General features: G+C 36.8%; 1 protein-coding gene across 1 annotated transcript in view; it reads right to left on the reverse strand.

The window, feature by feature from the left end:
* The window catches only part of SRBD1 (S1 RNA binding domain 1), a 125,531-nt gene that overhangs the window by 51,850 nt on the left and 46,492 nt on the right, over positions 1–27,189 (reverse strand). The window contains 1 exon segment of the mRNA XM_050316273.1: positions 11,112–11,203. Coding sequence (XP_050172230.1) covers positions 11,112–11,203 — 92 coding nt within the window.

Consider the following 27,189-nt stretch of genomic DNA (forward strand, 5'->3'; position numbering starts at 1 on the left):
GAAGTTCACTGCTCGGTCATGCAAGACTTTTCATATCCTTTATTATCCATTTTAACATGCTGACAAAGGCAGTTTGCTAGCTAGGGTCAAAAAGCACTGTGCTGGTGACATCTGATATGCTTGCTTCTCTGATAGAGAAGTTCTAAATTCAAAGACAACCATATATGCCTTCTTGTAAAAAAAAAAAAAAAAAAAGCAAAACAGAAAAAAAATCACGAAAGGTTAACCAGTGTAAGTACAGCAGTTATCACTTACAGAAGTACAGCTTACTGCATAAACACTTTTCTATTACAATAATTCACGTTAATTACTTTGAAATACTAGCCGTACCTATCACCCACCACCTAACAAACAAAAGTGAAACAAAGCACCAATGAAAGCAGTGGTGATCCAAACCAGGAAGCGTAACTATATATTTCTTCTGATCACACTGATGCCTATATACAGGTACTATACTTCTTCAGCAATTCTCCTTAAACTCAGCTTGCTTCATAGCTAAATAATGTTACAGAGAATTTTCTTTTAGTTCTACCTAATTGCAAAACACATTTCAAAGTTGCATTTCAGATAAGCTGAGAGCAAATACCTCTCACTGTCCCCATCTCCTTTCATTACATCTTTTAAAAATAGACAACTACATGGATAGTTTGATAAAGGAAACTTTCCAAGCATAAACTTCTCTTGGGACCCTTCAATTAAAAAGTAAAATTTAGACTCTTTTTGTCATAATAGCTTGGTTGACAATGCCGTCGTACCCTTGGAGGCTTCCAGTGGAGGCGCAGGACCTGATCCAGCAAAGCACTTGAGCACAGATGCATGTCGGTATTCCCACCGGAACTAGCAGAACTATTCACACGCATAAAGTTACACGGACATTTAAGTGCTTTCCTGGATCAGGCCTAATAGTTACAATATCTACACGTGACGATCAGCTAACAGTCAGTTATACTATTTAAGTGATGCAGCTCCTATGGCCAATACCAGCAGGATAGCTGACCTGTGTATTCCCATTAAAGCCGCAATTTTACTCCAGAACTTTTCAAATTAATAAATCAAAGAGTGCACAGTAGGAAAAAGGCAGGAACTGTCCACATTCTCTCTAAGCAGAAACTAAGCCAAGATTAGCATCTATTGCCTCTTGTACAGGCAAATCCTCTCATTCTTTGCTGGAGTAGCTGCACACTGCAATACACAGGTCTGTTTAGGGGGCAGTAAGGCTCCACTCTGGCCATTTGATCCATGTGCCTGGACTTTTAAAATACAAGCAAGAGTATTGCTGAAATCTCAAGGGCTCTGCAGGAGTGCAAGGTCTACTCCTATGGAGCAGAGACAGTAAAACCTGATGGTCTGACATTTTCCCCTTAAAAACTAAATCAAGACTATAAAATTTGATTTTCATATGGACCTATTCTATGGTAATATGGGCATTGCCTAAAACTACTTGTTTTTATGCTTGAAGTACATTTCAGAAATTGTTAGAAACCATGCGTTTTCAGAAGGCTAACAATGAAACAGGTAATGTGTTCTCACTTCTGCAGATATTAAGGTATTCTTTACTTTTGCTCCAGCAAATACAAAATAAATTATATAATGGCATGCAGGACAAAACTAGAATTTCGGATTTCTCAAAAGTTATCCGCATGGTCAAACATGAGATGCCATTCTTAAAAATATGCTAATTTAAGTAAACTGTGAAAAAAACGCTGTTCAATATTAAACAGGGTGTTAAGATCAGGATGACATGACCCTCTATTAGAAATAATTGCACACTTGAGAAACTTAAAGCTTCAAATCTTGAATTAAGAAGAAAATGTTACTGCAGTACTTGGAATGATGATAACATACTGTGCTTCCCTACAGTTAATTCATGTAAAATTTTAACACCTGGGGGGAACAGGATGGTCCACCTTGTCCTCCAACTTCAGTGTAGATGAACTTCACATCCAAATGCAATGAGAAATGAAGGTTACAGAAAGCATATTCTGGCATTTCGTAAGAAAAGCAATTTAACTGCTTGGAAGTCTTCATTCACTCCACACTTGGGTTATTTGATAAGACAAACCCATCAGACAGTAAAGCATGCTTGTGTGTCACCAGTGAAGATGCCACTCTGGTGGGCAAAAAGCATCCATAAGAGTTGCTTGCACAATTCATGCCAATCTCAGTGTCTCATCTTCACAGAATGTAAGGAATTACATTAAAATGTTTTGTTTCCTAATGGCTAATGAGCAGATGTGCCCTCATGAGCTTGCAAACACACCTAATTATCTGTCTACTCCTGTCTTAAAGAGATCTAATCTCTCTTAATTTCAAATTGACAAATGTAAAATTAGGACTATTTTCCACTCACATACATGTCACATAACTTTGTTCCTCTAGTACTTTCTACAGCAAGTGATATCATTTTTCACAGGGATTAAAAAGGAGAGTTTTCACTCAGGAATACTGATAATAGTTTTCAGGCTAAATTTTTTCAGACTAAACATCATAAAAACTGTCCACTTTCAACAGTGAGGGGAAGAAACAATACAGCAGCCTTCCATTTATTTCTCTAGATGGTATCCATATAAGGGCCACATCAGCTGCCAGCCCTAAAAAACCCAAGAATTAGTGCTAACTTCTTAGGCTATCTGCCTCACTTCAGTAATGGAACAGGTCTAAAGCGATCATTAAGACCCAAATCAGACATGCACACTATTTAGGGTGCAAGGGCAGCTGGAAATCTTGTCAACTGGATAAAATTTCTTATGGTTTCAAGCATTGTGCCCACTTTGGGGGCAGGCTGCCAACTTCTGTGGTTCACACAATAGCATATTGAAAAGTTCTCTTTTTGCATTACTCTATGTAAGAACTCAATGGCTTAGATAAGGAAAGAGTGAAAATGAGGAATGCTTATGGGTAGAAGAATGAAAAAATGCAATGTCTTTCAGTTACGGTGGCATTCAAATGTTACTTGCCACTGTAAGCAGAAAAACATTTTTGGCCAAAAGTCCAAGATGATGGCATTCCTTCTTTTAAACATGCCTTCACATAAGGATGAAAATGTGTGCCAGTCAATAACTGTGACAGCTTAGCTAACTCATGAGTGGGAGCATTTGTTTTGTGCTTTGAAACAATATGAAGCTTCCAGATGTGAAGGCAGTAGATAGTTTTACAAATAAATATGTGGCAATCACAAACTATTAAGCTATGATTAGTTCAACTTCAATTTTGTCATAAATGAGATCATTCTGTATTTTTATTATAAAACCTCAGTATTTCATTCTTGCTGAGACATGCTACTATAACATCCAAGTAATTCAGCCCCCTCCTATTTTAAATTAACCTTTGCACCTTAAAAGTCTGGGTTGAAACTTCACTGTCAATGAAATAAAAAAATAATCTATTAAGGTAATCAGAGACTAACTCACAAATGCATATGTAATTACTGTCAATATATCATTCTGGAGTAGATATGGAAACATTACAACTTATTCAAATCCTTTTATAAAGCCTATTATTGTGTTCAAGATCAATTACTCCCCATAAGTATCTGCAATAATGTTTACTCAGTGATCGATTGTTCAGGTTTCCTGAGTCCTGGAAGCTTTCTATCCTGTTGACCTGAGTTTCACCCTCCTTGCAAAGGATACAGTGAAACGTACAGTAGTCTTTTCATTAAGCATTCTTTCTCAGTAGGTCAGGATTTGTGACACAGTTTTGAATCCTCATATATCTTCTTGGTGGGTTTAAAGTATGCAATTTATTTTAAGCAACTGCTCAACAGCTGCATTTCATCCAAAGTTCTTCTGTGGCAAGTGAGCAGGTTTTTGTTTTAAAAAGGTTACATTTTAGTTTACTTTTAACTCCATAAAACTGATAATCTGTTATTTGCCTAAGATTAATGAAATAATGAATGACAACATTCTACTTATTTACTACAAAAATCTTTAAAAGAGATGGGTTGAATACAACAGAGAAAGTTAGAAATACATTTAAAGAGAAAAATGTGACAAGTGAATATTACAATGCAGCTTTTTAAAGTCAGTATTTTTTCTTAGAAACACTCTCAAAATTACTTTTCTCAAGTACTGGTAATTTCTCTATCACAGAATAGTATCAATTTTTATCCAATATGAGATGGGAGATGTAACCATTTAATCGAAGCCTGATGTGGTTTTTTTTGTCACAGAAATGAGTTAGATTACAAGATGTTATAAACTCAAAGAAAGTCTTTTCCCAACTTATCAGCTGAAAAGGTAGGTATCATCAATATCCTTTTTACATTTACACTGCTCATACTAACTGCATCACCATGTCATTGATTATTGTTACTACCAAAAGCAAAAAATTACTTGAAGTTCAAATCTTACAAAAGCTCATCATCTGTACCAACAACAACTATTAACCTTTCATAAGTGACGAGAATGTCCTTTCCTATGCCTACAGTAAGAAAAGCAGCTTTGGTGAGTAACACATCATACCACAATATTAAAGGAAATCAAAACTCCTTGAAGAGCATCCTAGTACTCAGTCCTCCTCTAGCTCCATGCTTCAAAGAAGTAACAAAGCCTTCAAAGAAAAATACACAGACACAATACAAGCACAGAGGTACATCCAGAGGGAGGGAAGTAAATGGTTTTCATAGTTCCTTTATGCTAAGGGAAACTGGCTTTACCAGAGAAAGTAAAGCTTGCAGATTATAGATCAAACTCCTCCATTCCAGGCCGCTACTGTGCTGTACAGCTTCAGAGGAAATATAGCACTGATAAGCAGCATGTTAACGTTTATATACCACCTCTCCCACATACCCTGAAGTTTCCATAGATTAGAAAACATTAGATTCTAGTCTAGAACAAGAAAATACAGACTACAAACATCTCTAACACCTTTGTAACAACCCATTCAGCATTGTGCCACTGGTTTGGGGCAATTTGAACCCATTTTTCTCTTTTTCAATGTCCTGAAGCAGGCACATGTCCCTGCACAACTGCAGGAGGCTCAGTCATTGCCAGACTATCTGCACTTAGAGACTGGTTTTGGAAACTACCCACAGAGTTCCTATAACTTCTGTTTTAATTGTAGAGGCTAGCCCACACCTTGAAATAAGCTTCTTCTCTTCAGCAGGAACTGGGTCCTATGGGAAGAGAAGTAACAAGACCCTCTTGTTTCTATTACTAATTATTTATATTACTATTATTTATTAAGAATTATTATTGCTATTACTATTATTTTAGTTTCTTAAGATTACTATCATTAATAGGCTTCATCTGTAACATATCACTACTGTTCACTATCCATTTTGCTTCTAACCACTGCATGTTCATCATCACAGTTTGAGTCTCTATGTTCTGCTTCCAACGGTATAATTTAACTCGTTTTTAAATGCTACAGAATACAACAGATGCAAGATGAAATATGATTTCATTTTGTACTGCTGTATTTGCGCACAACTCATCGAAACACTGGGCTGACAAAAACTTTTAAAGCATAAGAATTCAACGCTTACTTTCTTTTCTGAAAGCCCGTGGAACTTTCACCAATCCTCTACAGCTAGCTGCAGAAAAAAGCTTCCACTTAGAGAGCAGTGCAAAGGGTTTAACCAGAAGACTAAATAAACCAATAAAGTTTTTGAAAAATGACCTTCTCTCCTGAGTAGCCATGGGGGAGTAGTGCTCTTTTAAGAAGATGAAGAAATTAGCTCAAGTAGACATCCAGGCACTATGTCCCACACATCTAATCATCAAATTGTTTTACTTTCCTTAAGATAAAGTCAAAAGAAATTACATTTTTTCCAATCTCTACCTTCTACTTGCTGGCCAGTATGACAGCTCTGAACTCTATGTCTCTAACAGGACCCCAGGGAACAAAACCCTGTAGCATAACAGTCTCAAAGTTCTAACAAGCCCTCAAAGCCTACAAGGCTTTCTTTTGCAAGGAAAAGTGCAAGTGGTGTGCTGAACTTTGAGCGTACAATAATGCAATGTGTTCTGCCCTGTGGAGAGGAGACAAGCAGATGGGATTTGACAATGCTAAGGCAAGATGTGCTGCGTGACCTTTGGCTCTCTCAGATTCTGCTTTATCCTCAGAAAACATCCCTTAGAAGCAACACAGTTTCCACATCGGATCATACCTGTGCATGCAGCACGAGACACATGCTTGCCCTCATAGTTCTTCAAATTTTTACAAAAAAGTAGCTCTGGGGAATATTTTATCTACATTTGTTGCTTTCCTAACTGGGTGGCACAGCTATGTGGTCTTGATAGAGGACCCCAGTCCTTCATGTTCAAGAGGAAAATGAGCATTTTTTGGAGATGTTGCATTAGGCAAGCCCAAATACATTGCTCTTATTTCAGCTTTTATTTTGCTTTTTAAACAGTGAAAGAAAGAAAAGACTGCTAATTTGTTAGAGTATTCACCTCAAAAGGAAAGATAATTCATTATTTAATTAAATGAAGACATTTCTCGTTTAATATAACTGAGTGTATATCAAAACCAGAGTAAAATCCTAGCATGGCTACTGCCTCGTAGCAATTCTCTATCATCAGGCCCCTGTTTCACCAGAATTCATCAGTTTCCTCCGATTCTTAGTCATTACACAACGTTCATTTCGTTATGCTATCCACTTCAAGAGGTGAAGAGGAGGCAGAAGTAAAAAATCTGTTGTGAGCACAAGCCAAACAATTGGTGCATCTTCCTCATACTAAGGACAACAAAACCTTTGCTAGCTGACCATACCTTGTCAAGTTTCCAGGCATCCAGAAGGTACATAAATTCCATATTTCTGTATGCCACTCCTTCAACACTATTCATACACGCTGACACTTTCTATATACTTCACTTGTCCCTCCATGGCCTTCCATTTCTGTCTATTCCAACTTGCTCAAGACAACAAGCATTTGCAACAGTGAAGTGTAGAAGTGGAGAAGCGCTGAGAGAAAAAAACCAGAAAGACACCCGGCAACGTCTGTGTGTTGACACCTTTAATTCTCATCTCATAAACCTTATTTTTGTGAGGAATACAGGCTCTGTACAACAAAATAAACTCTTAGGTAAAACTATATAGGACAGGAGGGAGGTAAAGCAAAGAAGATATCAACCTTTGCAAAATCATTTAATTCCAGAGTTCACAGGCCCAATGACATCAACCGAGAAAGGTGAGCGCTGATTGTCACGGAGTCCATTTATTTGAGGGAGGAATGCTTGTCACCACTGAGTTTAGCTTTTTTTCTTATACAAAGAATACCACATCAAGACAGTCATCTCATGCACTCTAATAATGAAAGATAACTAACAGCAAGCAAACTACTGGTAAATTTACAAGGCAAAGTACCATACCCAGTGAACTGTTACAAGTCCTTTAAATGGAAACTTGCATCCTGGCCTTGCACTTAAAAAAGGCACAAGCAAGTCTCAATCACAGAGACCTAAAGTAACCCAGATCATCTTATGGACAAGTTCAAGTGCATAACTCTTACTTGAAGCTGTCATGAATAAAAACTAACCAAAGGTTAAACATGAAGTGTTGTACTGATGGTAGCTAAGAAAATAAATTATTAAAAATAAAAAAAAGGGCTCCAACAAATGAACAGCGCAGCCAAATAAATAGGAATTTGACAGCTTTATAAAAACTCCACCAAATTAAACATTTAACTACTTCTCCAAGTGGGTGACCAGAGCAGAAACAGAACTGCAGTCAACCACTCAGTCTTGCAAGCTCCCTCATTACTATTACCTCATTACAGCCTCAGAGCAGGCACTCAAAAAGCCTTGATCGGGCTTTCATAAAACATAATTTTCACAAAGGTGATCAACACTTCAGCGTGTAAAGTACTCTATTTATGGTGCCCACTCTCCCCTAAAAACTTCCACCCCGATCTTAAGTCTGTCTGTAGGCACAGCTTTTGGGAAGGAGAATTCATGGAAATCTTGCGTTCTCTTCTCTGTCAGACTGCAAACCCTATCACAGGTTCATCCAAACACCTATTACTGAACTCCAGTGGCTTCCTCTCTAGGCAGAACCCTCCTAATCTGCTGCAGCTCAACTTCCTCAGCCTATCAAGGAGGAAATCCTTTTATTGCTCTGGCCTATAAGCCTCTTATCTCCTAATTCTGTGGGGCTGAGAAATAGCTGTTCTGCTCATTAATCCTACAATGACTGTCAGAAGCAAATATATAGCTTCTCACTCTACTCAAACACAAGTAACTAGGTTTCATCAAGTTCTTTACTATCTTACGTAGCCTAAGTATTACTTAACTTACTATCTTACTTACTTAGCTGAGTTCCACTCCACGACATTTTATAGGAATTGGAGTAGTAGAACAGAAGCTTCTGCACTTTCATGAAATATTCAGGACAATTCTAAAGTTGGGAAGACCCTATTCATTCACTGCACTGTACGTAACAGCAAATTGTTTAAGAAAAGAGCAATTTTTTTTTCTTTTTTTTCTTCCAAGTAAGTGCGATTTTGGCTAAAAGTGCTTTATGGATGACCATAAAGACTTTCCACTGTAGTTTATATATACATCATTAGTTTAAAATGAGATTTTTCTCAATTTATTACTAACCCACATGATCCATGACCTTCAAAGACAGTTCAAAGGAAAAAAAAAATAACCAGTTGAGTTCTTGGATTAACTAATACCTTAAATTAGCACCCACAAGAAATGTTGAAGGTTGTTGATTTTCCCCTATATAGAACACTCAGCCAAGGAGAAATTAATAAGCTAATTTTTATCATGACCGATGTCTTCTATTTCTCTGTATGCAGTGAAAATGTACTGCAAATAGTCACTAAGCACCACTGCAAGTATGACACATAATATGCATTATTTAATATTTCACATTTATGTACCCAATGGACAAACATCGGCCTACCTGTGCAAATCAAAACAAACCCAAACCCTTCCATAAAGTTGGCGTTGAGTAAAATGTTAAAGTGGCAAACAGCGTTAAGATCACAGATATCTCACGTCAGTTGTACCTCTTATTTTAACTATAAATGTCACACTTCATCATGCAGCTGTCAGCTTCCCTTAATGTACTAAATGCTATCATGTAAGCACAGAATCTGACATGATGTAACACAACAATTAAAATAAAAAGCAAGTCAGCTTTGACACAATGTCACTTTTTTGTTTGCTGCAAATTAAAGGAAAATGAAAACTTGAAAAGTAAACACTAGTCAAGAAAAAAGTTTGTAAAAAAACCCTCAAACATCAGTTAATGCTTTCCTTGAATGTTATGTCACATTTTTACATTCAACTTTAAGAAAACATGCACAGCTTTAGCACAACTAATTAAAATTTGACACCAGAAGACATCGGGAAGCAAATCTGTAACTTCTAGAAAGACTCAAGTGTAATAAATATAGTTCTAGCTGTCACCTTTATACCAGCCAACATCCATGGAACTAAGCAATTATTTTGCACTTTCTACCCCACTCTTTTTTCAAGTTTCTATCCATTCTGTGGGACTGCTACGGCTTTAAAATTGCTGATGCTTTTCAAACCAGATGCAACAGCACTTAGGTTATGCCTGAAGCAAATCCTAGTAATAATGGAGAAATTATGAACTCTAGGTAATTAATACTGAAATTGGTCATGTATTAAAAATTTTAGTTTCATTTACTGTACTTGATGCACAACACAAAATAAAAGTGTTTGAAATATTGAAAAATAACTTCAGAGAAAAGGAAAATCATGTATATCTGGAAAAGCATAATGTTAGTAATTAGATTCCATTCTTTTCAGTGTTATTTTGTTCATTTCCATCAACTCTAAACCCACATTTAATAAATCAGCAACATAAAAAACTTTGGCCCAAGGGAAAGCTAGTGCCATCTGTCACAAACACAGAAACATCACATGCCTAATATTTGCCCTGGCCATACCATGACACATTCAAAACCTCTGTGGCCCAGGGAAGAAATAATCATAATGGAGTCTGTTCGCACTCAGGAAAAAGAGTCAAGCAAAAAGAACCTAGAGGCCTGTCTTGCAAATGATAAAAACATTTCAAGAACATTCCTGTAAAAACATTCACTTGAAACACTGAGTTAACACTTTTTACCCTTTGTGGAAATAAAAGGAAAGGGGAACATGGGGAATTCTAGAAAGTTTTACCTCTGAATACCACATAACTACACAATTGTTTTCTGCTAAACTACTTCTACACCCTCCAAAGGATTTCCAGGCCAGTAACTTGTTAGAACAATGTTAAAATTAAGATCCTTATAATTTTGACTGGAAAAGACTCATGTATTAGTGTTGCTGCATTTTCCAATATGCTATATTTGATTGAGAATGAGAGCAAATTGCAGAAAAACCAAGAATAAAAAAAAGGTAGGTAAGTAAAAACAAATGCAAAAAGACACACAAAAACGCATAAATGAAGTAATCCAAAAGTAATCTCAAACCTACCCTTATAGCTGTCTCCCAGTAAACCAAATCCATAAGTAGAATTTGGACACTGACAAAACTGCCAGGAATTTGATCATTAATGACTACTGTTTAACCAAACACTGAAAATTATAATAGTGGCTACACTTGCACATTCCTAAGAACTTGAGCGGTATTATACCTCAGTGACATTTATGCTAAAGTAAATAATTTTTTAAAAACTAAAACTAAACAGTATTTCTTGAGGACTGTATTCAGCTACATGAAGACTCCTGTGATCACAACGGATACACACCTTTAAATAATCTGTTCTATTCCTATATTTTTTCCTAGCCCTTGAATAGTCTAATTGTTTCTAGAGACATTTGTGTGCACACAGAGGACAAGAGAAGAGAGGAAAGGTCTAGTTCCCGTGGGCATGGACAGGTGGAGCTATGAAAGTTTGTGCAATTCACTGTTTATATTAATTGCTATAAATTCTCCTGTGCCAGGCTGTTGAAGCAATATATCCACAAGGATCTTTACTTTACAGGCATTAGAAGATGATGTCATTAATTTGCATACCTAGGGCTTCAAATGTGAAACACAGATAAATTAAAGTTTAGAAACAAAACAACCAAAACTTTTTCTACTTTTGACTATTATTATACTTAATATTATAAACAATACAATCTGAGAACTGAGACTTGAGCTCCATGTTGAAAGGTGATAAAAAGAAATATTCTTCATACCTGCACTTCTCAGGTTAGGGTCTAGGTCTGGCATTTCCTTACATGCTTCTGGACTGACGCTGTAGATAGATGCTCCTGCTTCACTGACAATGCTGAAAAATAAAGTGGCAAATAATCAAAACACCATACAACTGAATAACACAACTGAAAGACTTTTTAAGTGATTTAAGTGAATGTTTGGGATTTTTTTTTAAAGCCTCACCTCATGTTTTAAAAATATCTTGAATCAACCAAATACTTACAAAAGTAAGACAGTAGAAAGGAAAAGATCTCCATTTAAGTCAGAATACCCCTCTCTGATCTGCAACATTTATTCTTTTTCAATTCTGGCCCTATTATAAATACAGACTTTACATAATATCAGCCCCTGTATCAATCTTTACAGAAGAGAAAATGAACACAAGAAACAAGGGTTACCACAAGTAAACAGGCAAACCAGCTTTTATAAACATAAAAAAGCCTACCTGATTATTTCATCAAAAACACCTACATTCTAAAGTTCCACAATAAACAATTACATGAATCCAAGTCATGAGCATGCACACACATTGTCTCAAGCCAGCTGCCTAAAACACTCAAAAAACCCCAACTTGACGCAGACTGAGCCACAGAGCTGCAGCTCGCTCCTCAGCGGCATTTCATACCGTCTTCTCCCCGCTCTCACTGCCATCCCCAAAGAAAAACACAGACTGCATGTCTTCAGTAACTTAAGCTACGGTTCATGTATCTACCGCACACCTCAAACTCACCCAGTAATGATGATAAACTCACCAATTCAAATCACGGCACATAATTAAAAAACCCTCGAGTGCCCTAGTTCCACTCAAGAGAAAACAGCAATCCAGCTTTGCAGTGTAAGTTGTTTTCAGCTGTGAAATTCTGACCCCACTGAATCAAGAGTATATTTCTTCGAATAACTTCAGTAGAACTTGAATTTCAGGTTGATAATTACAACATCATACAGCTAATGCACTGGAAGTTAATACTATCAGTTTCAGAACTATTTTTACTTTTACTATGCCACTCTTAGAATAACCTAATCTTTGTCACAAGGAGAGAAATCATCACCCTTAAGAAACAGACGTTTCAGTAAAAACCCTAACTTGCTTTATATTGTTTTAAAATTGGACTATAAATTTTCCTTTTAAGAACATTTAGTAGGTTGAATATCTAAATAAAGAAATTGATACTTAGACGCCAGTCCCTTTAGGAAAAGCTAGAGAACAACTCAGAGGTAAAATACATTCCCATTCAATGTTTTGAGCACAGTAACAGTAAATAGTGTAAAATGCAGATACAAAAGGTAAGACTTTCGTACTGTTGTTTGTGCAGATTCCCCCCCCTCACTAATGAAAACTGGAATTTGGTGAAGTGCTGTGCACACAAGACAGATTTTAAAGTTACTCAAAAGAGCATTTCAATATTACAATCAGACTGGATCTTTCAATAAACACAGAGAATAAAATCCTGTTCTCTTTAGTATTAGTGTAACTCCAGACCCATTCCAACAACTAGTTTAACAGAGCAAAAAAATCCTCAGACCAGCTGAACAGGGCAAGTGAAAATGAAACTATTTACATGATCTTTTAAAACGATTCAGTATTATGAGCATTCCTTCACCATAAATGACGTTCATAAAACATTCACATCACAGAGTTCAGAAATAAGATCATATCACAAAAACCTAACAAAGATGTTGACAGAAGACTAATAAAACTGATTTTTCTGATGAACGGGTAGTTTAAAGAACAATGCAGCAGAACATATTTCTTAACCTGTTTGCACCTTATAAAGGCAGCATCTGGCAAGCTCTCCCTTTTTGGATATTGCTTCCAAAAAACCACACATGTTAGCACACACTTCTAACAGCTTTTCACTAATCGCTCTTCAATCTTCGTATTCAACCAGATTGCAAAAGTTACCTCTCACGCAAGTTCTACATTTAGCACACCGATAAAACACTTATATTAAAAAAAGAAAAAAAAACCCACAAAAATTAAAACCCCCACAACAGTGTTTCGCACGCATTTTTACAGTGCTGTACTATAAACTGTACTACTGCATACAGCTTTTTTCTTGATCCCTTCCCAGTATTTTGTGCAGTCAAAAAAACCAATGTGACCTAGATGGGAATTTTAACACACTTGACATTTTATTGATTCTCATTAATGCTACACTGCCAATTTGCAGAAGCAGAGGGATTGCAATAACACTGTCATTCTGTGGTAACATGTGAATGGTGCCAAATTTTAAGGTAGGTAGCACAAAAACTTGCTAAAATGAATAAATAAAATTAAAACTTGGTATGGGAGACAGAAACATTTGGAAAAAAGCACATTTCCTTTCCTCAAGAGTAAAAACATTTACACACTGGGACAAGGAGAAGAGGGGAAGTCAAGTGAAAGAATTATTTTAAGCAAGAGAACAAGATCTAAAAAGCACTTTCAGAAGCAGCATACACTGGATACTTGACAACCACTCTGAGATGGTGTTGTAGATGCATGCAGTTATTCTATGAAGTATTTGGTGTGGCAGGCATGGAAAAGGGGATGAAGAATTTTCACTCAGGCAGAACCCCATAACTGCTGCACCCAAGACAGTAAAACCCAGATATTAAATAAATTTGTTACCCAGATTAAACGCATAAGGCCACAAACTCCAAAGAAACCACCCTCTGATTCATTTAACCATGGTCAAATCCAAACTTTTACAGAACTATTACTGGCTGTCATATGGTTTGATTTAGCTTGTTTTTACCTACAGTGAGGTGGTTACTAATGTGACACTGGCACATATGGTGCTAAAACATATAGTTTGGTCAAAACACTAAGATAACAAGCAAAATAGGTTTGGGGATTGTCAGCAGTTGTTCTGGATTTTATTTTTTGACTAGAAAGGAGACAATCACTTTGGTTCACTGACATTTTGGTTTATTTCCCAATTCTGATAATGCTCTTGAAAAGGCAGATGATTTATAGGACAATTTAAGCTAATTCAATGTTACAAAATGCTCTGCATCATGCCTTTCAAATACTACACTTATATAAGGTATATTAAGACAAAACCAAATCTGTTCAAATGAGTAGGCAACAGAAATTTATTTCTAACTACTGCACAGTCCACATTGTTCTTCAATCTCCCCCTTTTAATTAAGGATATATTTTTCAAGAGCGCCAAACTGAAGGCTTCATAAGAGTTGGAGAAATTGTATCTAAACCCCTGTGTATCTTCAGTATTTGTTTCTATTTCAACTTTGTAAGTCACATAATATAGAAAACCTGAAAAACTTGACTCCTCCACCCCTCATGAGACCCTTATTTCTGTGCATCGTGTCAGAGGAAAGATCCTTGTGCTGACCAAAATGCAAACAGTAACACCATTATTAAACAGCTATTTTTAAAGTCAATATGTAGTAGGTAAATAAGCACATGGTTATGATACGATACGCTTCTACTCCCTGAAGTTTTTAAAAAAAAAAACAAAAAGCAAAACAGGTAAAGAGTCTGGGACTATGCCTCCATACTGTCTGCTTCCCACATCAGACATCCCACATAAGGTTTTTTTCCTCAGCATCTATATCCAACTTCTAAAAATTAAAAGTGCCCAACTCACAAAGCCACTACACAATATTACAATGTACTCTTTTTAATGGTACAAACAAGCTTGTTGCACAGAAACTATGTTTTCCTATACTGCACTCATCTCATTCACATTTGTTAAGACACATTTTAAGTAGCTAAACCAACACTAAATATATTCCATCAGCACCACCTGGTGGGCCCTCAGCTTTATGTTAGAGATCATGCCAGCTGTATTCGAAATACTTTAAGGAGCCTTTTAACACTTAGTAAAGCAAGTAATTTTCTTACTCAGCTTAAATAAGTATTATGTATTTGGTCTGAAAAAACGATTTGTTTGAAAATATTCAGATTTTCAATCTCTTAATTTCTACAGGAAAAAAGCCTTTCTTGTAAAAGGTAAAAAACAACAAACAAAAAAACACACACAAAAAAACCCTACTAAGAATAATTAAATTTATTTTTTTTTAATTCAAAGCTATTACATACCCACAAAAATGCATAACCTTAAAGATTACACATAACAAAATAGCTACCAACAGTTCTTTAACTAAATTACAATTATTAAAACTTGCAAGTTTCTTAGTAAATTTTTACTCTAAACCCTTTCAAAACTATGTGAAAAAATCTAATGTATGTATAACAAAGAGGATATCAGGCTTGACGTTTGTGGGTTTAAAGATGAATGCACCCTCCTGACATTTTCATGAACCTTACCAACATTTTAGACTCTTAAATTGCATTGAGGTAATTTCCCCACAATCAAATTCAACACAGGATTAACAACATATAGAGAAAGAAAGAGCAACTTTATCCAACTTTACATAACTCACTCTTTCTACAACCTCCAAATCCCTGATTTACAACTTAAATCCTTTAAAATAGCATTTTAAAAAACAATACCATAGAAAGAAGGGTCTGGTGTTTATTACTTGGAAGAAAATTATGGCCATTCTAAAAGCAAAGGGTATGTCAACTTAAAATGGGCCAAGATATTAATATTCAGTAATAATATGATAATCTGCCAAAATAACTCCCTTCACAATCCAAATTTAGTAATTGTGCTTAGTTCCTCTAACCCGACCTTTTACATGTTAATCGATAAATATATTCTTCATAAACTTGTGGCAACAAAAGCCAGAGGCTCCCCCAAACTACAGCAGTGCAAAAGGGTCAAAGGTTTATTTACTGTTAACTTACTAAAATAATTGGCTTGTGAATCATCCCAGTCAGAAAAATACAATTAAATAAAATGGCAAAATATTTGGTAGAAAAGAATGTTACATTTAGTAGTTCAGTTGGAACATACCAATCTTGAATTATGTTGACAGACGTAGTGATTAAAAACAAAGTAAGAAGGGGTCAGGAAGACTTAATTAAGCACATGCTTAAAAGACGATTGGGCTGTTTCATGAATGAGAAACCCATTGGGCCTTACTGAAAACACAGAAGTCACAGCTAGTTCCAGAAGAGCCTAAAACCTAAAAGGGTTGAGAGCTACACTAGAGAATAAGATGCCCGCATCTGTTCTTATACAACTCCCTACATAGCCATTTTTTGATGACTAATGAAAGCCACACTGAGGAGGTCAAAGAAGCTCTTGATAGGAAACAACAATAATCCGTTCATTTGAATTTTGACTTGTCTTGCTCTTTCTTCTCCCGTCAACTTGGCAGAAGCAACTTGGGACAGCCCCTCCCAACTCCTCATCATTACCCCTGGCAACCTGCAGATTTCTTTGGGGTTTTGGGCAGAGGTACCTGCTGCTCCTAGCAATGCACATTTGGGCCCGTGAGCACCGCAGCACCCGCGTGCTGTGCACAGCACAGTTCCTTCTGCCGGGGAGGTGATGACTGCAGCCCACTGGAGACTGCAGTCCAGCACAGGCCGAGGGGACGCTGTGATTTATGCAGCCACACGCACCCTGCCACAGGAACAATAGGACACCAGGCTTGACAGACCCTGGCTCTGACACAGCTATGCCACGGCTTCTTTTTTTCCACATGAGGAACATATGTCATGGAAGCGCAAGATTAAAAGGCTCTGGTATATTCTGAATAATGCATTCAAAGAACAAAAAGACCAAAGAGATTTTTTAAAAGCCTGTTCATTCTGATAGATGAGATTAAACTCAAAAGTTGGTCTTTCCCCCACCTCCTAAGCTAGTGGTATGGCAAAGGAAGATGTTAGGAGGACGAGAAAGGATTATATTAGAAAGCAAGCATTGTTGAATAGAATCAAGACAAAAAAGACACAATTCATCTGTGTTTTTAAACAATCTAAAGAATTAGGTTTAAATTTTAATATCTAGTACGTGGGAGATACTCTTATTGTAAAATATTTTTATTACTGAAATATTCTGTTAGGTAGGAAAGGAATTTTCATCAAGTTTTCATTGCTTCACTCAAAACTTAGAGTCACTCCATACCATAAAAGTTTTGCTTATATGGAATTCCACCTTTCAAAATCAGTCACACTAGACAAAAGCTGTTATAGTCATCTTTAGCAAAAATACTACAAAAAAGGCTCATAGTGACTCACAGTGAAGCTATTCAATTAGATGCAGGTGGGACACCACAAGTCTTAAAGTACAGTTCCTGCTTCAGAGGTCCCAAGCACACAAGAAGTTAACCCCACAAAGAGTCTTCAGAGAGCACATCAAATGATAAGTAGTGATACAGACCTCACATTGTTGCTCAGCTGCATTCTTAAGTTTCCGTTTACAACTAGTATTTTGAATTCACAACAAAGAAGTAAATGTTTCTACCCATGTATGAATAAGTTTGCTCTGTATTTCACAAAGTTTACTAGAGTTAACACTATGCAAAGAAACAGAGAATTCAGTCTCCATCAACTCAATCTACTTTTTAAAGTAAAAATTAGTACATTATTTCAAACCAGGGACTCTGTTGTGCAGCAATTTTCAACACAGATTAACAATACCTCTTGTTTCAGTTACAAACCCTACTTTTGAAACAGCTTGCTGACCCTACAGCATGAACAATAAATAAGCACCTTATAAAGTGGTTTCTGAAATGGCAGAAGTTCGAGGCAATCATCCTTGCATTAGGGATTATTTCTCTCCTGGTCAGCCATAAATGGTATTTAGCACCAGTTAAGCTGATGGCTTTCCCAGTGGACAGTATAGATCTTTAGAACCTGCTCAAAAGAAAATAATTAGACCTGTTTCAATCCATGTTAGCAAGATACTCTAATCACAGTTTGTACTGTTGCTTCAGATAATTAAAAATTACTTATATTAAAATAGCACTTAGTCTTAGAATGATACTTCATTTGCCATTTTTTCCAGTATGCTTATACAGAACTAAACTTCCCCACAGAATTGAAGTATAAACTTTCAGATGAAGAACAACATGCAAAATTCAATGGTTTGATACCAAATTATAGTCTTTCAACACCAGATAAAATGCAAGAATTCCTCAATATCTGTTTATAAGAAATTTAAAGGAATATAAGAACTGAAAGCCAGTTTAAATAAAAAGACCTGCATCCAAATGTCAGAAGAAATACATGACAAAGACTGAAAAATTAGTAAGTATATTAAAAATTTAATTATTCAAACAGTTATCTGGAGGTATTACCCACTCCTCTGCAAGCTGGGAAATACTAGGGCTAAAAAGCCCAACGTTTTTGACTTTCATTGCTTTGGAGTCTATAAGAAGGCTGTGTATTGATTTTACATTCTAAGAGTACTTTTCCTGTAATCAAACCTAATAAGAGGATATTTCAAACGTAAGGACAATTATGTTCTGAGCCAGGCAACCTGATTGCCTCTTTGTTACTACAAAACAGGTTTCAAAAATACAGGGAAAGCACTTGGTGCATAGAATTTAAAAGCTTCTCCTTTTAAAAATGTTACTACTTTGGAAAATGCAGCCCAGTTCTACTGACTTCTAGATTTGGATGAATGCAGAAAACATATCCCTCAAAAAATTTCACTGATTACAGAACTAGAAGAATCCAAAATTTTCTGATTTCAATTCCTCAACTACCATCATTCTTCTTCCCAAAGAAAAAGTGATGTGATGTTTCCTGCCATTAAACCAGTAAGACAATTGCTACTTGCAGCAGAATGAAACAGGTTTGAGAATTATTGCAATCATGAGTTACCATGCTTTAATTTCCTTTGTATTAGATAAAACTCTATGGACCCCCAAATCAAGAACTAGTTACCGTACTAAGCAAATAAACCTAACTGCATAGCTACAGCCTGGAATCCTTTATTCATCAGCGTATGAACCATGCCCTCAGCACATCCGCTGCAAAGGGAAGAATGATCAGATATCTGTCTTCATCTTGTCTGAAAACGATGACATTTTTCAGTAAGAAAAGGGTCCAAATGGCAGGTGTCAAAGAGCTTTAGCTTCACACGTGGTGCTAGGAGGCAGAAAAAACAACAGCAGCGTGTGGCCATGTCAGAGCCGCACAGAAGCTGCCGTACAAGCGCATATCTGAAAAGAGCAAACCTCATAGCCTGTTAAATCAATCTAGTGCCAGATGCTGTTATCAGAACAAAACTGGTGCTGTGGATTCATCCCCAGAAGAAATACATGTCCCACATCTGCAGTGAAAAATGAAAGACCTAGGGTGGCATGTCTCAAGACTGAAGGTGACAGTCACCTGTGACTGCCCCCGCTGCTTTCACTGACAGTTTCAGAAAACAAGTCCTGTCACTGCTCATAAAGCAGCTGGAGTTGAAGCTCCTTTCTGCTCCTGCAGAGAGCTTTAAAATCTGAGCTTCAGGTCCAATATCTACTTCCAAGTTAACCATCCAACTAAAAAGCAGTCAAGTAATTTATTTTTACTTTAAACACCATAGTACAGTAGAAACTTGAGAGAAAATTTAAATAATTCTCTTCTCCTTGTTGCAACAATGCCAAGGAGAGAAACTGCAATGATATGGATAATGCTGTAGAATCAACATTACCTTAGTGCAAGAGGAAAGGTTTAAAAAGAAGGAAGCCCATTTTATGTGATTATCATATGACAACATTAAGGTAAATCTAAGCAGAATAAATGAAAATTAGTTGTATTCAAATATGTTCAAAAGTTACCTATCTATAACCAATTGACATTAGAAGAAAGGAAAGACAGTAAAAAAGGCCTCAGGTTTGACATGGAAAATGAAAGCTCTAAAGTCCACTTCTAAAAATATAATAGGCATGAAAGTGGGTATGCTCCTTACACTTGATAATTTCAAGACCAATTGCCAGCACTCACTCAGTTTTACACAACTAAATTATCCCAGTGAACTCAGGGGAACAAACTATATTTGCAAAATTAAAAAAACATAGCCAAACACTAACAAAATTTTACCTAAACTCTTTTTACCCAAGACAGAGGCACAGGGAGACAAAACACAACCAGTTTTGGCAGTCAGGCTTCAAAAAGAAAAACACTAGGTGATGTTAAACACTCATACTTCATATATTTATAGAAAATCTTGAATTAAATTGCATAGATGCATACATTAAAAACATGGCACAGTCCAAGAAGACGATGCTTCTCCCCAAAAAGCCTAGCAAAGCCGTTGCACACTGAGGAGTTCAATGACCAGCCTTTTTTACCCCCTGTTCTTCAAGGTTCTCAAGGGCTTAGTAAACCCAACAAGCTTGACCCAACACCACAAAACACAGCAGACCAGAGGAAACTGCAAGTTCCAGAGCAGAAGGCTGTCACTAACACTGTCCTGTCAGCAGCTTCTTCTCAGTTCAGTCAAGCAGAAATCCCTGCAACAGCCAAGCTGGTGTTGCACCCAGTCCACTTCCAGCTACACAGGACCTTGCAAGAGATAAGATCCATCCTGGCTGTTTTCAGAAACAGCAGAGGCAAAGGGTAAAACCCTAGAAACTCAGTAGTTCATGCATAGTAACTCAGGTTGGAGCATTATCACATCCCAAGGTTTTGGGAACAAATAAGACATTTTTAAAAATGCCTATAAAGAAATACCTAGACTTTGCCAATACCATCTGTATTTGGCGTTGTCACTCGCAGGTTATAAAACTGGGGGAAAACTGATGTCTGATTCAAGTCTGTTCAATTTTCAAACCAAAACATTTCTCTATTGCATGCACTGTCATAGCCCTACCGCCCTTCTGCGGGACACAGGACACTGAAAACTACAAATGATCCATGAGGGAGAGTCCATCAGGTTCTTAAGTAAATACAGATCTCTCAACCAATTTATTTATCACACAGCATTCAGATTTAGTCAAACAAATATTTCATTAAGAGGTGCCACAAGCAAACAGGTAGTTTGAAATTACCTAGAAAGGTTAAAAGATTGTGTTATATGAATATAAAGTTGCTAAGATTGCTCTTGGGAATCATTTTTATCCCTTAGAAAGGGCAACACAGACCCAGTAACTGCTGTGGCTAAAATGCAGTTCGTTAATCCAGACCAAAGGCTGGAGTTTAGAGTCACATTAACTCTCATGGAGACTTAAAACCCAGAGTGGAGCATAACTGGACAAGACCACAGCATATGGAGCAAAATGCTTCTTGGAGAATGGCACCTCCAGCAACTGTCATTTTCTTTAATGCTCACTCTGGGCAATTGGGAGGCAGCTCGGCCACTGCTGTTGTGCAGCCTCCACAGCCCCAATTCATGTGAGATTCTATCCTTTCCTACAATACTACTAGATCTCAGTACTCAGTCTCTCCTTAGTAGTCAAACCCTCTCCTCAGCACAGATCCAGGAGGGAAGGCTGGAGTCAACTATACCCCTTCTATAAGGGTTGGGCAATGCAGTGCAATGTAGAAAGACACTGCACACAGCAAGAGAATCGCAGATCCTCTGCTGCTGCTCCTCTCTGGTCCCTGAAGACATCATATTAAATCTTTTTAACCTACAGACACTTCTTGGCACAGTTTACTGAACTCTGAAGTACCCGGGTTTTCCACATAGAGAAACTCAAAATAAATTAAGAATTCTGGAATCAGAATAAATGCTGGCGGAAAACTTCTTTGAGATATCAAATACTAAGAAAAAGTGTGACCACATCTTGCTAGCAATGTCGTTTCTTCTTAGTTTACTTTGATTTGGAATTCACCTAAAAAAACCCAAGTTGTCTGCTTTAGTTTACAGAAGATACATTCACCTCCTGAGTTTATTCTCCAGCTCAACATACTCAAGACAAATGTTACATAAAATAATAAGTGTTTCATGCAGACTTGATCAAAATTATATGCTGCTATCTTTCAAAATTAACTTCTGCAAATTTAATGACAACAGTGCCATTATAATTTTTAAATACCTCATTTGTTGTTTTTTTTGTTTGTATCCTTTTTGTGTTTAATATAGGAAAAATGGTTTGCTTTGATATTTTCTGATGATCTAGTTTATAACTGTTCAAGACAGAATTATCAAGAAGTGTTCCTTTCTGCCCATCAAGGAAAATGTTTTTCTTTATCGGAAAAAAGGTTGTAAAGAGAGGTAGTAATCTAGTGTTTGCAGTAAAATCTATTAATCCCCTATGAAGATGTTATAGCATTACAGTATAAAAAGGATTATAGCAATAGACAGGGGAAAAAACCAAGGAAGTTAAGAAGTTCTTGTTTTTCAGAACAATGTAATATTTTTCATGCAAAACTAAAAAAAAATTAAAAAAAATCAAAAATATCAACTGACACTTGCTTAACCTTAAAAAGTGCTTCTAATAGCTCAGTTACTTTTCTCAGACAGATTTCAAGGTAGGAAGATGTACTCAGCTGCCTGTAGAGCAACCTAAGTAGATTGAATGCCTTGTTACTAAATCATACATTTTTCTCTTTTTAAGCCTCTAGGGTTCTTTCATGTCTTTTCTGCTCTCCTCATTGTCATAGTTTTAAATATTATTATTTTACTGATATCATATGCAACCGCCAGGCATCTGCAGTAAGAGATGCTGATATGAACAAAACATCTCCAAATGAAAGTGAGCTAAACATTAGGTGTATTTTTTTTTATCCTTTAACCATTTATAACAGTGGATATCCTCTCATTTTGTATTACAAACAGAAGTATGTATCAACCTCAGTGAAAAAAATCCAACAAACCATAAATAAAAATAATGACCAAATCCATACAAACTTGAAATGGATTGATGAACTGCACGTTTCACTGACAACAAACTCCTTTAGTAAGATTGTAACCAAACGGAGGAAAGAGCCTGACAAAAATAAGTATCTGGAATTAGTGAAGTAAAAGTTCAGTTAGGTAGTGCTATATTTATTTCCCCCTCCTCTTAAAAGGGAATTTTTGTTCCCTTAGGTTGTGATAGATCCACACTGGAGACTTTCCATGAGAAATATCACTAGAACTGGCATAAACATATGCTGAAAGACCACTTCATTTAAAATACATTTTTCACTCAGCTACAAAACATTTTAAAAAAAAATTCTTCTGGACTGAAATTTCTCATGCTTCATTTCTAACCTATTACTTCTAGACCTGAAAAGAAAACCCCAACCATAAAATAGTAATTTTTTTTTTGTTATCCAAATATGTAAGCATGGGATAAGATGGCTTTCTAGTTTTTTAAGAGATATCCTTTCATCTACTAAATCATAAAAATGCACCTTATTTTATGTCTTACTTTTACACCACAATTTTCCAAGTGCTTCTCCAGTCACAGATACATTACACAGTACCTAGATACTCAATCACCTGCAATTCTAGCAGTAAAATACCTTATGATGGTGTGAAGGTTCATTAACATATTTATAGATCTAATTACTCATGAGTCCATCAACATATATTTTGAACAAAAACGTCTCGGAATATGCATTTTTTAACCACATTTGCCATCTTTTTGACGCACCCACCCCCCATTTTATAATGGGAACATCTCTTAGAAACATTTGAAAAGTTGTGGGTCAGTTACAGAACATCTGGATGCTGCAAGACAAGCCACCAAGGAAGAGTGATGGTCTTGGAATGATTCTTTCAGCTTTTGGAAACTGTTGAATGCCTGGAAATCACAATGGCCAAAAAGGCACCTGTGGAGATTGGCTGGTCTAACACCCTCATTCCAAGCTGAGGGAACCAAAGGAAGTTGCTCAGGGGTGTGTCCAGTCAGGTTTCAAATATTTCCATGAACAGAGACTCTAAAACTTTCTACATATTAACAGGAACACTTGGATCCTCTGTAGCTAAGACCTGAGGTTTTGATATTATTAACCTGAGGTTTAGAGGATTTTTTTAATGGCAGTTTAAAAATGTAGCACCATGTATATGTTTCAATAAAGCACGTATCTGCTCTGAAACAGTGTCTGAGAAACAAATGGAGATTTTAAAAGTCAGTACACTCTGCTTTCAAAAAAAGTGCTGCATTGAAAATACACTAAACTATTCCAGCTTCCTCAAATGCCACAAGCAAAAAGAAAACCTAAAATTGCTTGAAAATTAAATGAATGGAAATGTGTGCCTTGCTGATTTCTGCAGTAACAGAGTAGGCCCACTTAATTTCAAGTCTGATGTTAAACTATTAAGACTATTCCTGCAGTTGATAAATAACAGCTGTGATTTTAAAACAAACAAACAAAACCAACAAAACAAACCTCAACAATTTGGAGATCGGGGCTATAGAAGAAAAGACAGCACAATATTAAAACAATAATTGTCCAGATGAGAACCAGAGGTTATCTGATAGAGACTCCATGGCAGCGCAGCAGTGCAGAGCCTGGAGGCGCCCTGCCTGATGCAGACAGCTCCTGCAGGGGGTTATGGAAAACATATGCCAGGGTGGGATATGCAGCACCCTTTAATACAGCAGAGCATCTCCTGCCCTCAGGCACCTTCTCAGCTCTGCTGGCTAGTGCAGAAGGTGGCAGAGCCAAGCCTCATCCTCAGCCTGCCCCTGGTAGACAGGCCAGCACTGCTGCTGCTGCCAGCATCTCCACGGCCCTGAGCCAGCAGCACGAAGCTCACATTTGCACACCAGCTTTATCACATGTAACAACATGACCAAGGTCTGCACTGGATCATTCCAGGACTTTTACTGGTCAGCTTGTTATGAGCCTGAGAGTATTTCTCATATCCACTACAGAGGAGGGGTAACAAGCTCCTCCTCCACCAAAAGAATAAGAGCCAGCCAGGGCCTACTGAAGCAGGGCTAAACAAGAAGAATAGTGAAGAGGACAGCTTTAAGCATTCCTTTAAAAGGAACGAAACATTCTTTTAAAAGTACTTTATTCTTCTTGTTAGCTAAAGAAATAGGATATATTAAAAAGCTACTATATCATAATATCAAAATTATTTCATTTTAAAACATTCAAATTGACAGTGTCTCTTTCTATTTACTCTTACAGCAGAAGATTAGAGTTAACATTTCCTTTAGCAGAGATAATCACTGAGGAGTAAGACAGGAATATCCAGTTTGATTTACTTAAAAATGACAAACTAACTCCTAGAAAATAACTTCAATTAAAAAAAAATTACAAAGTAACTTCAAGCTGTGGTTTTACACTATGAGGAAAAATAGACCAGGAACAAGTAATAAATGCATCACTGATTTTACTGAAAACCCACTTAAAAACTATATTTATAGTACAACATCATAATGCTGACAAGAGAATCGCCCATGGAGGATGCATGTCTAAACTTTCCCTGAAACATTTATGTCAAATTCAAATGTCAAAATGTATTCTATCTAAATGTTAGTGGTAGTTCAACCCAATAAAAGAACTGAACAGGCAGTAGGCACGTTGCCTTGGCTGCCAAAGAAGTTTAAGAAAATATAAAAGTTAATTAGGTTTGAGACAGAAGTTTTACGTGAAAAGCCAATTTATTATAAGCAATAACTATAACTGCATACAGATAGACACCTTTGGCCCCACCTCCACGTTTTTTATTTAGAAACATCCACAGACAACTGAGCTTTGAATAGCACTTGCTGCTACATAAAACAATCTGATCCAACTAGAAACTGTGGTATTACTTGCAACAGCAAAGAAGATGAAAGTAAAAACGTTATTTCTGTGTACAGAAATGTGTAAAAACGTTAGTTCTGTGAAGCATACAGGAGCTTCCAGGAGCACCAGGTGTTAGCAGGAAAGCAAATAACTAACATGCTAGATGGACATGATTACATTTACAACTATACAGGAAGTCATCAAAGTAACACAAATCTCCTCCCAAAAGTCAAAAGGAACAAGAAAGCCAGCATCACTCTCTCTCTGCCCTCTCCCTTACACTTGCCCACTGTTCCCAGTTGTTGCTGCCAGAAGGGCCTGGTACTGAAGAAGGTGCTTCATGTAGCTTGTGCACTTTGATGTCTCCTTTCAGAAGCACTCTTCCTCACTTCTGTATCACTCACCATGACAAACGGATCATTTCTCCTTCCCGCCACTTACTCATCATTGACAAAACTGCTGGGATCCAGTTAGAGAAAGGAATTATCCTCAATAGGCACCTTCAGTTATAACTGTATGACACTGCAGTCATCTAAATCTAATCCCTTTTCAAGCTGAAATAACCTACTCAAAGTCCCTTGGAGACACACAGCACGTCTATATTCTCTGCCTCTCATGCCCTGAAAACAGTAGAAGTATCTCCTGCTGCTGTAGCTTCTTTCAAAATCATTCATGGAGCTTTAAGACTGCCATGCACTTCGTCAATAAGTTAAATGAGCCCAGGCAAGCACAACCCCCAGTTTCAGCATCACACAGAATTATTCCATGTGAAGGTACAACATGGGTAGCTCTCACTCCTGCACTGCCGACAGCCTCTAAGAACCAATAGCCTGAAATCTTGAATAGAAACTACAATTTTAGGTAACTGCATACGGAAAGTAGAGGCTTTGCTTTAAACAAGTTACATTTGCTTTTCAGCCCTGTAAGATTCTCAGGCTATCAGACACCTAGAGATCATTAATGGTTAATTTACAAACCTCCATAAAATCCAAGCCATTTTGGCTTTTTTCTTTTTAAATCAAGGTTTTTAGCAGTTGCTCTCCTGGTACTGGGGGAACTTGTTTGCTAACAATCTAGCAGATCTACAAATGGCAATTTCCTGAGGTTTACTGCTCTAAACAAACTTGAAAATACTTTCAGAGGGAGATTTCTATCCAAACTTTGGATCTTCCCACAAACTTCCATTTTTACCAGATCTCAACAGTATTGATTCTTCAAAGAATAAAGAAAGTTTTGCCCACTAATGATACCATCTAGGCATACGCTCACTCCTTTATTTTCTTAAACACTTCTAAAAAGCGTTTAGAAATACATGCAATAGAGATCCAGGATGAAAAATTTCATCCCAAAGGTACTCTCTGACAGAAGACACTGAAACTGAGGTATCTAATGTAGAATGTTAGACAGATGAATGTAATCTAACTCCCTAACCTAAGCTTCTGCTATCAGCATCAGCAATACAAGCACAGTAAGTTTTAAAAAATAAATAAATCCATATATCACATCTCACAACAATAAAGGAAGATCACTAAGAGCTGCAATGCAGAACAGAAAATGTGGTTTTACAAACGAATAGGTATGAAGTT

The sequence above is a fragment of the Myiozetetes cayanensis genome, unplaced genomic scaffold (genome assembly GCF_022539395.1).
Source record: "Myiozetetes cayanensis isolate MyiCay16 unplaced genomic scaffold, myiCay2020 scf2-11, whole genome shotgun sequence".
NCBI lineage: Eukaryota > Metazoa > Chordata > Aves > Passeriformes > Tyrannidae > Myiozetetes > Myiozetetes cayanensis.